Source organism: Mustela putorius, unplaced genomic scaffold, assembly GCF_011764305.1.
Source record: "Mustela putorius furo isolate JIRA1106 unplaced genomic scaffold, ASM1176430v1.1 tig00000129_pilon_pilon_pilon, whole genome shotgun sequence".
Lineage (NCBI taxonomy): Eukaryota > Metazoa > Chordata > Mammalia > Carnivora > Mustelidae > Mustela > Mustela putorius.
Genome location: NW_025421290.1, coordinates 50,215,414 through 50,227,759, shown reverse-complemented (window position 1 = coordinate 50,227,759; position 12,346 = coordinate 50,215,414). Strand labels below are relative to the sequence as shown.

Here is a 12,346-nt window from a genome sequence, read left to right as displayed (position 1 = left end):
AAGTGGCAGTGAAATGAATCTTTCGTCGTTCCTAACACTTCCTTGGAACATTTTGACCCAGTGACCGATGTCTTCATTTTCCTTACGCAGTAGGGCTCTGCCATTCAGAGCGATGCGGCCTTCTTGTTGCTTGGAGTCCATGCCACCAGCCTGTTAGTGTTGATGCTGTGGTTTCTGGAAGTGCGGCCCCAGGTGGGCTGTGTGGCTGCGGCACAGAGCTCCCCTGCCCTGCGTGTCTGAGGATAGCGGGTCTGGGTCAGGCCTGTGAGCCTTGGGCCTTGTCTGTGAAGTGGGCATGATGCCAGCGTCTAACTCCTCGGGGGGCTGTGGGGAGTCCCGTACAGCAGCGCTGCCGCCGTTAGAGCAGTGGCCGCCTGGCCGGCCTTCAGTGAAGCGACTGCTGTCCTCCTCGTCCGTCCCCACCACGGTCACGCTGGTTAGTGCGCGTGCGCTACGGGCCCGCCTCGGGTCTTCCCCATCCTGTGTGCTCGCCCCCGGGGCAGAGGTGAGGAAGTGGGATTTCAGAGAAGGTCCAGCGCTCGCTGAAGGTGAGCTGGCTTCCTAGAGTGGAACCAGAGGAGCCGTCCTTGAGTCTTTCCGTGGTTGATAAGGGAGGGGTGTTGGGGATGGCTCCGGCGCCTGCTGAGGCTGATGTCCCGCCTGCTACCCCCAGAAGGTCCGCGTCTCTAACCCTAGTCCATGTGCCATAATGCAGACTGGTGTGCATGCCTGGTGCCCCGGGTGCAGCCTCTGGGCCAAGGTGTAGCTGGTAGACCATTTATATGCCAGTGCCATGTTGGACCCCAGCACGCCCCTCTGAGCCTGAGCGGGAGAGCCTGGCACAGGCCTGCGGATGGGGTCTCTCGTGGGAGGGGGTGTGTGCGAGATACTGTGTTACAGGGTGGACTACACTGGTAGCCACGTTCCTTCAGTTAGTTAGCCCCTGCAGCCAATGCCACAGCCTATCATTGTGTTCCCGGAAATACTTTTTACATGACAGATATTGTACATGACATTCTTTAGAATCTTCTTAGTGAGGATATTTGGTTAAAAAAATCAGCTAGCCGAAATTAACTTGGTCGGGATAGGCACAGCAGACAGGGAAGCACTAGTCACGGTCTGCTGGCGCTCAGGAGGGTACACGGGCGCTTACGAGTGGTTGATTAATTCTCATCCTTGTTGCCAGATGTTTGAGAACAAGAATCTATTGGGAATCAGGTAGAGTCTCAGGTCTAGAAAGTTAGGATCTTGTTTTTGAAAAACCATTGTAGGGAATGGATCGTCAGCCCCCTCTTGGTCAAGGGTGTGGATTCCGAGATTGTTCAGACCAAGGTTCCAGGCAGTTCACACTGCCCCTCCCTCCCTCAGGAGCCCCTTCACGTCGGCAGGGATTCTCACAAAGGGGCACAGGGGTGGAGGGAGCCACGTCCTTACTTGCAGGACTCGGAGTGGGGGGGGGGGACAAAGAGGAAAGGAAGGGTCAGTACCGAGGAGGGCGCTTACTCGGGGCACTGAGGGCAGCCGAGAAATGCAGATTCCTGGCCCATATGTTTTGTTTTGTGATTCATTAGGTCTGGGTTTGCAGCTGGGAATCACCATCTTATTGTATTGTATTTTTAAAAACATTTTATTTATTTGAGACAGTGAGAGCACACATGCACGAGCAGAGGGAGGGGGACAAGTAGACGACCCTGAGCTCATGACCTGAACCGGAGTCAGAGGCTTAACCAACTGAGCCACCAAGAGGCCCCCACGGGAGTCGGCATTTTAAAGCATCCGTCGTTGATGGTGGAGACTGGGTGGGTTAGACTTTCCATGGAGGACTCCACCTTCCTGAGTGCAAGTTCGGATGACGGTCCTGACAAGTGTGTGCTGGGAGATCTGGGCGTGTGGGCGTGGCCGGAAGGTGCTTCTAGAACAGAGTAGCCTGAGCACAGGGGTGAAGCAGGAGAGCTTTGGAAGCATGTGTGGAAGCATCTACAGGGGAATGTGGCTGAAACGTTTGATGGACAAGAGGGATGTGGTAGGGCGTGGACCCTCCAAGTGAGGGTCCAGGCCAGGCAGCTGCACCTGGGAACTTGTTCCTAAGGCAGCTTTTGGAGCCCCGAGCAGAACCTCCTGAACCAAAATGCCTAGAGGTGGGAGGAGCATCACAGGTGTTTGTGAGCCCCCGGGAGACTCAGTTGCCCCTGTAGCCTGAGAGCCCCCCGTTGGGAGGAAGGGGTCCTGAGTGCCGGGCTAGTTCAGGACAAGAACCAGATTTCAGGAAGCTTTTCATCTAATGGCACATGTGATGGTGAAGAGAAATTTTGCTTCCTTTCGGTTCTTAAACAGATAGGAATTTAATATAAAGTTACAGAATGACTCAAGCTAGGGAGAGAGGACTAAGTCTTCATTTAGTTCTTTTAAATTCTAGAAAGTTGGTGATAATTATTTGAAACAACAAAAAAATTACAGTATTATGAACAAAAGTTAATTATACTTAGACATTTTGCAATTTAAATTACTTTCTATTAACAGAAAATATTCTTGTCTAGGGAGAGAAAAAGAATAAATTTGTCAACAGAAATGGCAAACAAAGGAGCAAAGAGGTCAAAGGGGATGTGCACTCACAGAGGGAAAGTGGCTTCCTGGCTTGTCAGCGGGAATGGTGGTTTTTCTGATTCAAAAATAAAACGCACCCCTTTGAAATTAAAGTCGAGTAGGATGTACCATCTTCTGGAACAAGGATAAGCGCCGTGCGGGAGTGTGTTGCTAAGAGTCATGGGACACAAAAACCCACAGGCGGGCGGCCCGGGGAGCAGGTGTGCCTGACGAGGAGAGTGGCCTGTGAAATTCAAAGCAGTCCTGGGTCTTCTTCCATTTAAAACCCACTTCTGTGGAACTGTGATCCATCCCCCTTCAAGATGGAAATCCCCAGGGGTACCTGGGTGACTCCATTGGTTAAATGGTGGCTCTTGGTTTCAGTTCAGATCCTGATCTCAGGGTCGTGAGATGGAGTCCGCTTGTCCCTGTCGCTCCTCCCCACTTGCGCTCCAGTAAGCTCTCTTTCAAATAAATAAAATCTTAAAAATTCCGGACTGGAAGCCAAGGAAAACCCTGGATTTCCAAGTTATTCTTGACATCTCAGCAGTTTGGAAGGGCGTGTCCCGGAAGACCTGCCCCAGCGGTGGGGGCTGGGGGCAGTGAGTGGGGCTTATCAGACCAAACTGCGCACGTGTTTATTACTCTGTACTGCTGTTGTGATCCGAAGGCATGCAGGGGGGATTTTACATGAGATCATGCCAGTATGTAGGATTTTATTTATTTATTTGACAGACAGAGATCACAAGTGGGCAGAGAGGCAGGCGGGGTGGGGGTGGGGAGCACACTCCCCGCTGAGCAGAGAGCCCGACGCAGGGCTCGATCCCAGGACCCTGAGATCATGACCTGAGCCGAAGGCAGAGGCTTAACCCATTGAGCCACCCAGGCGCCTCAATATGTAGAACTTTAAATGGTGGATTTAGTGTGTGCACTCTGTATTTCCTGAAGTTACTAAAAGTTGTTTTTTAGATTTTCACACATCATTAAATAAAATTGTTGGATTCTATTTTTGTTTTCAGAAAATGGGTTATATATCATTGGTAACCATATCGGCAATTTCCTTGATTGCACAGGGAGAAGACACCCATTATCAGAAAAAAAGATTATGCACTATATGTACCAGTTATGTAAATCCCTTGATCATATGCACAGGTATGCTGTTGGAGAATTAGCAGCTCCAAATTGATAAAATGTATTAACATTCATTAAAAATTCAATGTAAAAATTTGAATGAGGCACAAATTAATTCTATCCTTTTATATTGAATGCAGAAATGGAATATTTCACAGAGATGTAAAGCCAGAAAATATATTAATAAAGGTAAGAACTTCTATATAAAAAAATTATATCAGAAGAAAGGAAGAATGGGAAGCCTTTGTGCTCGGGAGGCTTTTCAGTCCGCTGGACACCACGTTTGTTCCACTGTTGTTGTCTCCCCGTTGGAAGAAGTGGTTTATTTAATAAGTGCCATCAATACAACTTTACATCTGGAAGGAGATAATCTTAGGCACTCTCTTCTTACTCTAGACAAAAATCAACCGCTGGGGTGTGGTTCTGGCTCAGTCGGTGGAGTGTGTGACTCTTGATTTCGGGATCATGAATTCAAGCTCCATGTTGAGTATAAACACTACTTAAAAAATAATAGATAAATAAACTCCATTCATATTATCACTCCAAACTCTGTGCATGTGAAAGCAGAAAAGGCAGGATTTGCACTCAGGTCTGTCCCATACTCCAGCCACATCCACTGTATGTATTTCCAAGTGTGAAGGCTGGTAAGTTTGGCGATATGTGTACACACATGAAGCCATCATCACAGCCAGGCAGACAGACCTTTTGTCTCTGGAAGGTTATTCATACTCTTGGTCATCCCTCCTGTCCGCTGTCCCCTTGTCCCCAGGCCTTAGTTTGCACTTTCTAGAATGTTCTCTAAATGGCATTTGTAGTATGTGTTCTTTCTTGGTCTGAATTTGTCCCTCACGTCGCCATTCTGACATTTGTCCACACCGTAGTGTGGAGTGCCGCACCTTTTGAAGTTGTCGCACAGTTGTTGGCTGTTCTCTGTCTTCGCCATTTGTTGTCTCTGCATTTCAGTTTGGAAGTTTCTGTTGGTGTGTCTTCCAGCTTGCTGATTCTTTCCTCCGCTGTTTAGCCTGTGGATGAGCTTATCAAAGTCATTTTTTATTTCTGGCACAGTGGTTTTATTTCTAGTGCTTCCTTTTGATTCTTAGAGGTTCCATCTCTCTGCTTGCATTTCCCATGTGAATTTTCCCTGAACTTGGCCATCATCTACTTTTTCCACTAGAGCCCTTAACTATTCACTTGTAGAGATTTTAAATTCCCTGACGAGTCATTCCAAAATTCTTAACTGTATGCCATGTCTGAAGCTGGTTCTGATGCTTGCTTTGTCCCCCAGACTGTTTTTCTTGCCTTTTAACAAGACTTACAATCTTGTTGGAGGTCCGACATGACGCACTGGGTGATGGGATCAGGTGAAAGCCTGGAATGAAGTTCCTTGATAACCTGGCTAGGAAATGTGCTGCGTTTAATGTTTGCTATAGGTGTAGGCACAGAGACTCCAAATTTGTTGACATCGTGTATGTTATTACCCGAATGTGAGGGGTGAACAAAATGGGAGAGATATCTTGAAACATGTCTCCCTGGTCTTTCTGACTTGACCCAAAGAACCCGTGGCTCCAGAGAGCTGGCCACTACTTCCCCCATCCCCAGGGGCAGAACAAAGGGGCCAGAAGAGTTGGACAGATGGAAGTTAGAGACACAATAGAGCCAACGAACCACTATGGTGTTTTTAATTCATTTGTAGACTCATGCTGTGACTTAAAATTTCCCAAGACCTATAGACATTTGGAAATATTTGTAAAACAGAGCCAGGATATTTGTAAACGCAACCTACTGGATAGAAACCCCACTCTGGTACGTGTTAGAGGCCCTCGTGCGTGCTCATGAAGTCATTTGTATTTTATAAGCTGCTTTCGGTGCTCGTAATTTTCCCATCGGCACATAAATATTTGAAGTGGTCTCTACTGTAACAGCTGCTTGGTGAGATGTCATTTGTCCCTGCAGCAGGATGTCCTGAAGTTGGGGGACTTCGGATCCTGCCGGAGCGTCTACTCCAAGCAACCCTACACGGAGTACATCTCCACCCGCTGGTACCGAGCCCCGGAGTGTCTCCTCACCGACGGCTTCTACACCTACAAAATGGACCTGTGGAGCGCTGGCTGCGTGTTCTACGAGATTGCCAGGTAGAGCTGAGGCCCGCCTCGTGCCCGCGGGCCTCCAGGCCGATGTCCCGAAGCGGGCCGCCTGGCAAGGCTCGGCCTACCCACCGGGTGGCTTCAGGCCAGGCCCTTCCTTTACCAGACAGACTGCACCGTCGTCCTGCCGACGGGACTATTTCACGTGACAGAAAACACACTCGGCTTTCATTTTCCTTTTCGTCAAATACTTGTCCTGTTCGCACATGACTAAGTGCAGAACAGCATCGGTTTCTTCCTCCCTATCTTGGCCGGCGGCCGGCGGGGCTCCCTGCTCGGCTTCGCCAGTGAGACGGTTGACTCGGGAGTTCAGGACCAGAGTAGAAACGTGCTTATTGCCACCCTTTGGGGTCCACCTTGGGGGCGCAAGAGCAGTGTCCCTGCTCCTGGGACCTACCCTGAGACAGTGTGTAGGATGTGCTGGTCGCAGGTGTGAGGGTGGGTCACCTGTGGCACAGCTGGATTCTAGAAAGCCCTGCCCCTCAGCCTTCGTGCCTAGTCGGCAGGTGGAACTGTGGCCCATGAAGAAGGGAGGTGGGCTGATCGCACGCAGGGGTGAGTAGGGCTCACCCCTACTAGGGGTGGAAGAGCCCCACGGAGCAGGTGGGCCGGTGTTCGCTTGCTCGGAGTGGACTGTTACGGACGAGCAGGTGAATTCAACATCTGGGTGACGTGCCTAGGCGAGGACGCGGGTCATCTGCTCTCGCCAGCTCAGCTGCCCACTTCATCAGTACAGACGTGCGTGTCCTTCAGGACACACCGGCTGAGAATCGACTTGTTATTTTTGGAAAGCTGAGTGGCGCTTTTCACGGACGCTTAAGTACTGGCAGAGACAGGCCTTCCTGCTGCGCTGAGTTCCGTCCGGGGAGTGGACTACGGTGCTGGGAACATGATGGCTGGTGCGGGGAGGGGGCTCGCCACACACAGCCCTGCCGCCCGCCCCGTCTCAGAGCTGCTCCCCGCCTGCCGGCACGCTCCTCCTCTCTCCTGGAGCCACGGACATGGTGGCTTTCCCACGCAGGGCTCCCGTCTCAAACTCTTTGTGGCGCGTCCTGCAAATTGAATTTATTTATATAAGCCGAAAAGCTTTCATCCACAATTCCAAAATCCATAAACACTCCGGAAACCAAAATGTTTCTTGGACTTCATTTGTCCCCAGAACCAGACCCGGCCCACCGTGGAGTTTTGTAGGAAAACCTCCCGTGACAGGAGACTTGTGGGGCTGATGCGTCTCACCGCGGAGACCCCAGGGTGTGCAGAGGAACGTGAGCTGCCTCTCAGAAGGACACCCCCCTGTCGGGAAAGGAGAAGCAGACCCGAGCCGAAGGGGGACTGGAAACCCCACGGCTGCAGGCAGGAGCACGCGGGTGGGACCGTGTCCTCGGGTTTCCGTGTGAGCGAGCCGCCCGGCAGAGGGGGACGCGGGCAGAGGAGGCCTGTGCTCACCGCAGCCCCGTCCCGCTCTCCAGTCTGCAGCCCCTCTTCCCCGGAGCTGATGAGCTAGACCAGATCTCAAAAATCCATGATGTCATCGGCACGCCTCCTGGGAAGACCCTCGCCAAGTTCACACAGTAAGTGTGGCGTGCGCCCCAGAGTCCCGTGGAACTTGCTCCCTGCCAGGGCTGGTGGTGGCCGCCAGCCGAGGGGACCAGGCCGTGCCTCTCCTGCCCTTGTAGACCCTCCCTCTGCTTGGGTCCCTGCAGCCACCGAAGGGGCTGCTCCGGGCTGTCATCCCGCAGGGGCCCTGCCAGGACTGCTCGCCCTCCAGCAGCACGGAGGAGTTCAGTCGGCCTCGCTGAAGGCCTGGCGGGCAGGGCTCGTCCTCCGAATATTTACCCGGGACTGAGAGACCTTTGGGTGGAGAAGGTGCCCACACTCTGGCTGTGCGTGGTGAGGCGTCCGTGTGACGGTCACCTAGCGCTGTCAGCAGCCCTGACAGCCGGGCCACGACGGGTCAGGGTTTGGTGTGGTCTGGGGTGCAGCGGCTCCTGGGCCCTGGCGGGCAGGGAGGCGCGAGTTTTCCCTCTTCTCAGCTAGGAACGTGCTGTTAGTCTGCTCAGAGGAAAGTTGTGTGCTTGCATTGACGGCACAACAGACTTCTCAGACCTCCTCCCCAGCCCCTTTCTAAAACCAGACTTTATTTTTTAGAGCAGTTTCAAGTTCAGAGCAAAACTTAGTGGAAGGCACAGAGATCCCCTGTAGGGGAATCCCAGCTGGGGCCCACACAGTCTCCCCCACCGTGACCGTCTGCGCCAGGGTGGCGGGTCGGTTCCCACTCACAAGCCTATGCCGGCACATCATCACCCCGAGTCTGAGGCTCACATGAGAGGGCGTCCCTCTGCTGCTGCACGTCTCTGGGTTTGGACAACAGTGTGGCTGCACCCCTGCTTAGTGCATAAACTGTCCTCAGCACAGGGCCCTGTGGAATCATGACGGCGGCTGGCCACGTGCTTTAGATCATGGCATGATCGTTTATTATCATTGGGCTTTTAATACAGGTCGAGAGCTATGAGTTTTGATTTTCCTTTTAAAAAGGGATCAGGAATACCTCTACTGACAGCCAGTCTGTCCCCACAATGCCTCTCCCTCCTGCACGCAATGGTGGCCTATGATCCCGATGAGAGAATCACTGCCCACCAGGCCCTGCGACACCCCTACTTCCAGGAGCAGAGGTGGGCACCTGCGCAGCTCCGGGTCGTGGCGGGAGCTGGGCCGTTGGAGCAGGGGTGGGTAGGTCTGGGAACAGCTCTATCCTGAACCGGGTACCCCCGAGGTGGCCCCCTTGCTCTTGGCTGGTGTGGCCTTCCAGGAGGTGGTGGTCAGTGGCCCGCGGCAGGGCTCGAGGAGGGCTCGGCGGCTGCTTTGAGGTTGATGCTGAGGCCCCGGTGATCAAACCTCCAGGAGGGGCCTGGCGCACAGCAGTGACAGCAGGGGACCTTGCTGTGGGGTTGGGGGCACGCTGGTACCTGGCACAGGAGGAGCTGCCTGAGGGCGTCTAACCCCACACCTCAGGGCCCTGTGCCAGGGCAAGCATAGTGGCGAGGGCGGAGGTGACCAGCTTGGGAACAGGGAGAGGGATGCGCCGTTGTGCTGGGCACCTTCTCAGGGGCGCGCGCTCTCCCTCTCCCTTCCCTGCAGGGCGGCTGAGAAGCAGGCTCTGGCTGGCCACAGAAGAGCTTTCTTTCCAGAGCGCCCCGTGGCTTCAGAACTACTCAGTAACCTCTGGCACGTTGCCGAGGAGGACAGCCAGCAGGTACTGAGTGAAGGTGGTGAGCTGCGAACGGCTGTTGTGGCTGGGCCAGGATGCCCTCGGGTGGCCCGTGTCTCTGTGGAGGACGTGCCCCCCGCCCCCGCCTGGAAGGGTGCCCGTCTTCGAGGCCTGACCCCATGCCTTCCTGTGCCCTCTGACTGACCCTGGCAGGGGACACGGAGAAGGTAAATTGGCCCCGGGTGACCCGGCAAGCCGGTGACCGGTCCCCACGCCCACAGATCATTTGCTTTAGAATCAACAAGTTCCTTCCGCAGTCTTTCCATCGGTGAGCGCCCCACGTGGCCCCCGCCACTGGGCCCCACCAGCCCTTTGGTCACTCGTCCCAGCATCTCTGCGTGTCACTTCGTGCTAGGAGCTGAGGTCACTGACATGTCTGCTGCCAGGCTGCTTTCTGGAATTCCAGACTGCTGTTTCCAGCCGCCTGCTGAAGGTTCCCTTCGGCTAATAGGCCGAGTGGTTCAGACCCAATCCCCCACTCTCTTCTCCCAAACCTGCTTTTCTACCCAGGCCTTCCCTTTAAGGGTGGAGGTGGCTCCCTTTCAGCAGTTCGGGCCCCGAATGGTGACACACGCCCCCGCCCACCTGAGCCCCCTTATTTTGCCTCCCAACCGCCAGGGAAACGTTTGTCTGTGTCGCTCCAGCCAGCACCCACCACAGTCCCCCCGTGTCGAGAGGGGCCACATGGGAGGCCTTCCCCACTTTGTGGGCCATAAGGTCCCATCACAGCTGCCCTCTTTTCTCTGGTGCCGTGGGTGGTCCATCAGCCAACCGTGGGGCTCTTTCCCAGTAAGACTTAGGGCACTGCGATGGCATTCCATCTGCTATGTGCCACGAAATTATTTGCAACTATTAGAAAATGTAGCGGTGCCTGGGTGGCTCAGTTGAGTGAGTGTCCAACTCTTGGTTTTGGCTCAGATTGTGATCTCGGGGTCTTGGGATCGAGCCCCACGTCTGGCTCTGGGCTCGGCAGGGAATCTGCTACAGATTTTCTCCCTCCCTTCAAATAAATGAATAAATAGAATCTTTTTTTTTTTTTTTTTTTAAGTAAAAAAATTCTTAGCTCATCAGCCACACTAGAGCAAGACGGCAGGCAGATCTGGCCAACCCGGAGTTAGAGCAGGGCCACCAGCACAGCCGTGGCCCGTGGAGTGCGGCTGTGACCATCTCCGTGTCCTCTGTCGTGTCAGGCCAGGCCAGGCCGCAGTCAGCTGCCCCGCGGGGCGGACTCCATGTGAAACTACCGTGGGACGCTCCGGGGGGCCTGGGTGGCGGGCATACCGTCCAGTCGCCGTATGGCCACACCTCTTGGTCAAGTTCCATTAGGCCGAAGTCGTGCAAAAGAGCCTCTCTTGTTTTTCCTAATTTCCATGAAGGAGACACCATTGTACGTTCATCTGCCCTGTGTTTTGTTTCAAGAAACAGTTCCTAAAGCCAGAGGAGGACCATCCCAAGAGACCAGGCCCAGCCTACGTCACGGAACTGCCCAGACTGAAGCTTTCGGGAGTGACCGAACCATCCTCGTATCCTAGCCCCGCGCTGCACCCCGTGTTTGGTCCGGGGCCCGGCAGGAAAGTGCTGGGGCTGAGGCCCCTCGAGGGTGTTGGCGCCCGCCAGAAGGTAGCGCATCGCGCTCTCTCCCCGTGGCCCACGGTTCTCAGGCCGGCCCCGCCAAGTGTCTGTTTCCTTCGACAGACGGATGCGCACAAGGACACGAAGCCCGACCTGAAGCAGTACTGCCTGCCCTCGATCCAGAGGAAGGGCGGGGGGCGCTGAGAGGCCCCCGCTGGCTCGCCCCTGGGAGCGGAGACTGGGTGTGGCCAGGCTGGCCCGTGGATCGCCACCGAGCCCCCAGGGGAGGGCTGCGGGGTGAGGCCTGGCGTGTCCCCCTCGCAGAGCCTGGCGTCCCCGGAGGCACGGCCCCGCCGGCCAGCTGGTGCCCCCTCGGCCTGGACCCCCAGCCTGCGGCTCCGGGTGTCCTGAAAGCGGCTGTCCTGTGCTCCAGCCAACACATCCGTAAAACCACCTCAGCCCGGGCTTTCTTCTCATGTTTCTAACCGAGAGATTTGGGGCAGAGAATATTTTGTAATTTTTTTTAATCTGAATCAAAACAGAAGTCGGAGTTTATACACTGTGTTATTTAGGCTTGGTTTCAGCACGGGCTCTGCGCGTCGTGCCTTCTTTAGATGTCACCAGTCGCACGGGCATGTCGCAGTTACATCATGCTGTCGGAGTTTTATTAAAGAATAAGCTATCAGTGCGATATTTTAATATTTCCTGAGTTAAACATGTGTCCTAACATGCATTTCTCTATTTTAAGTCTTGGGAACATACGTGGGAATCTATTTTGTTGGGAAGGCTTTGGTACAGCTTAGTTTTGTGGCACTTGAGAAGCCAGAGGCTCTGCCTGGGTGCACGTGGCCTTCGTGCCCTGGGAGGCTGTGGCCAGACAAGGCCGCCATGTGTGGGGCACGTCAGAGCACCGGTTTCCCCGCGGCCTCTGGTGTTGGCTCCGCAGTAGAGATGCTGCTTAGCTTTGCCGCGGACCCGCCTGCTGGGCAGACACCAAGCCCCTCCTGAGCCCCTTTTTGTCTTGGGATGTCGGGTAGTGACGCCTTCGTTTTATCTTCACAAATGTACACCATTAAGAGAAAGCAAATTTCCCAGGTTAGTTTTAGTCTTCTTATTCCCTCTTTAAAGACAAATCCGTGATGCTCTTCCACACGCTCTCCAGTGGCCACCGCCTCTGACCTGCCTGCTAGGTCGGGGGCAGCCCGGAGGTCCCAGGCCGGCCCGGCCGAAGGGCAGATTCAGCACCAGAAACGACACCTCATGTGTTGGGGGCACATGAGGAGGGGCTGGAAAGAGCTTCCTTTGAGCCCATTTAACACCCTGGCAGAGGCTTCCAGATTCCCTGTTGTAGTGGGAGCTCTGGGGGTCAAGGGGGCACTGCTCTGCCTCTGCAGAAGACCTGGGAGTTCCGGGGCCCCTGGGAGCTGAGGCGAGGAGGAGGCCAGAGCAGGTGGCGCTGGGGCTGAGCAGCAGGAGGCCCGGGGGGACAGGAGCAGACTCCTGGGATTGCAGAGGGCCCTGTAGGGCCTGCGTGCCCTCACTCTGAACCCAGGCCGAGGAGGCTGCCGGAGAACCGGGCCCCCGACGGGCAGTGGTTCACGGGGCATGCTCCTGTCCTCGAGGACTGGCTAAGGACCATTTAAGGACT

At 54.6% G+C, this 12,346-nt stretch overlaps 1 protein-coding gene across 7 annotated transcripts in view; it reads left to right on the top strand.

The window, feature by feature from the left end:
• Positions 1 to 11,397, top strand: part of MOK (MOK protein kinase) — a 50,706-nt gene extending 39,309 nt beyond the window's left edge. For 6 of the 7 annotated variants that reach the window (XM_004754667.3, XM_045073948.1, XM_045073943.1 and 3 more), the window contains 7 exons: positions 3,657 to 3,735; positions 3,855 to 3,903; positions 5,668 to 5,846; positions 7,328 to 7,429; positions 8,357 to 8,530; positions 8,997 to 9,111; positions 10,546 to 11,397. In XM_004754667.3, the coding sequence (XP_004754724.1) occupies positions 3,657 to 3,735; positions 3,855 to 3,903; positions 5,668 to 5,846; positions 7,328 to 7,429; positions 8,357 to 8,530; positions 8,997 to 9,111; positions 10,546 to 10,902 (1,055 nt within the window). In that variant the 3' untranslated portion in view covers positions 10,903 to 11,397. The remainder of the gene's footprint in view (positions 1 to 3,656; positions 3,736 to 3,854; positions 3,904 to 5,667; positions 5,847 to 7,327; positions 7,430 to 8,356; positions 8,531 to 8,996; positions 9,112 to 10,545) is intronic. The other variant, XM_004754668.3, reaches the window with a different exon arrangement.
• The last annotated feature ends 949 nt before the right edge of the window (positions 11,398 to 12,346 follow it).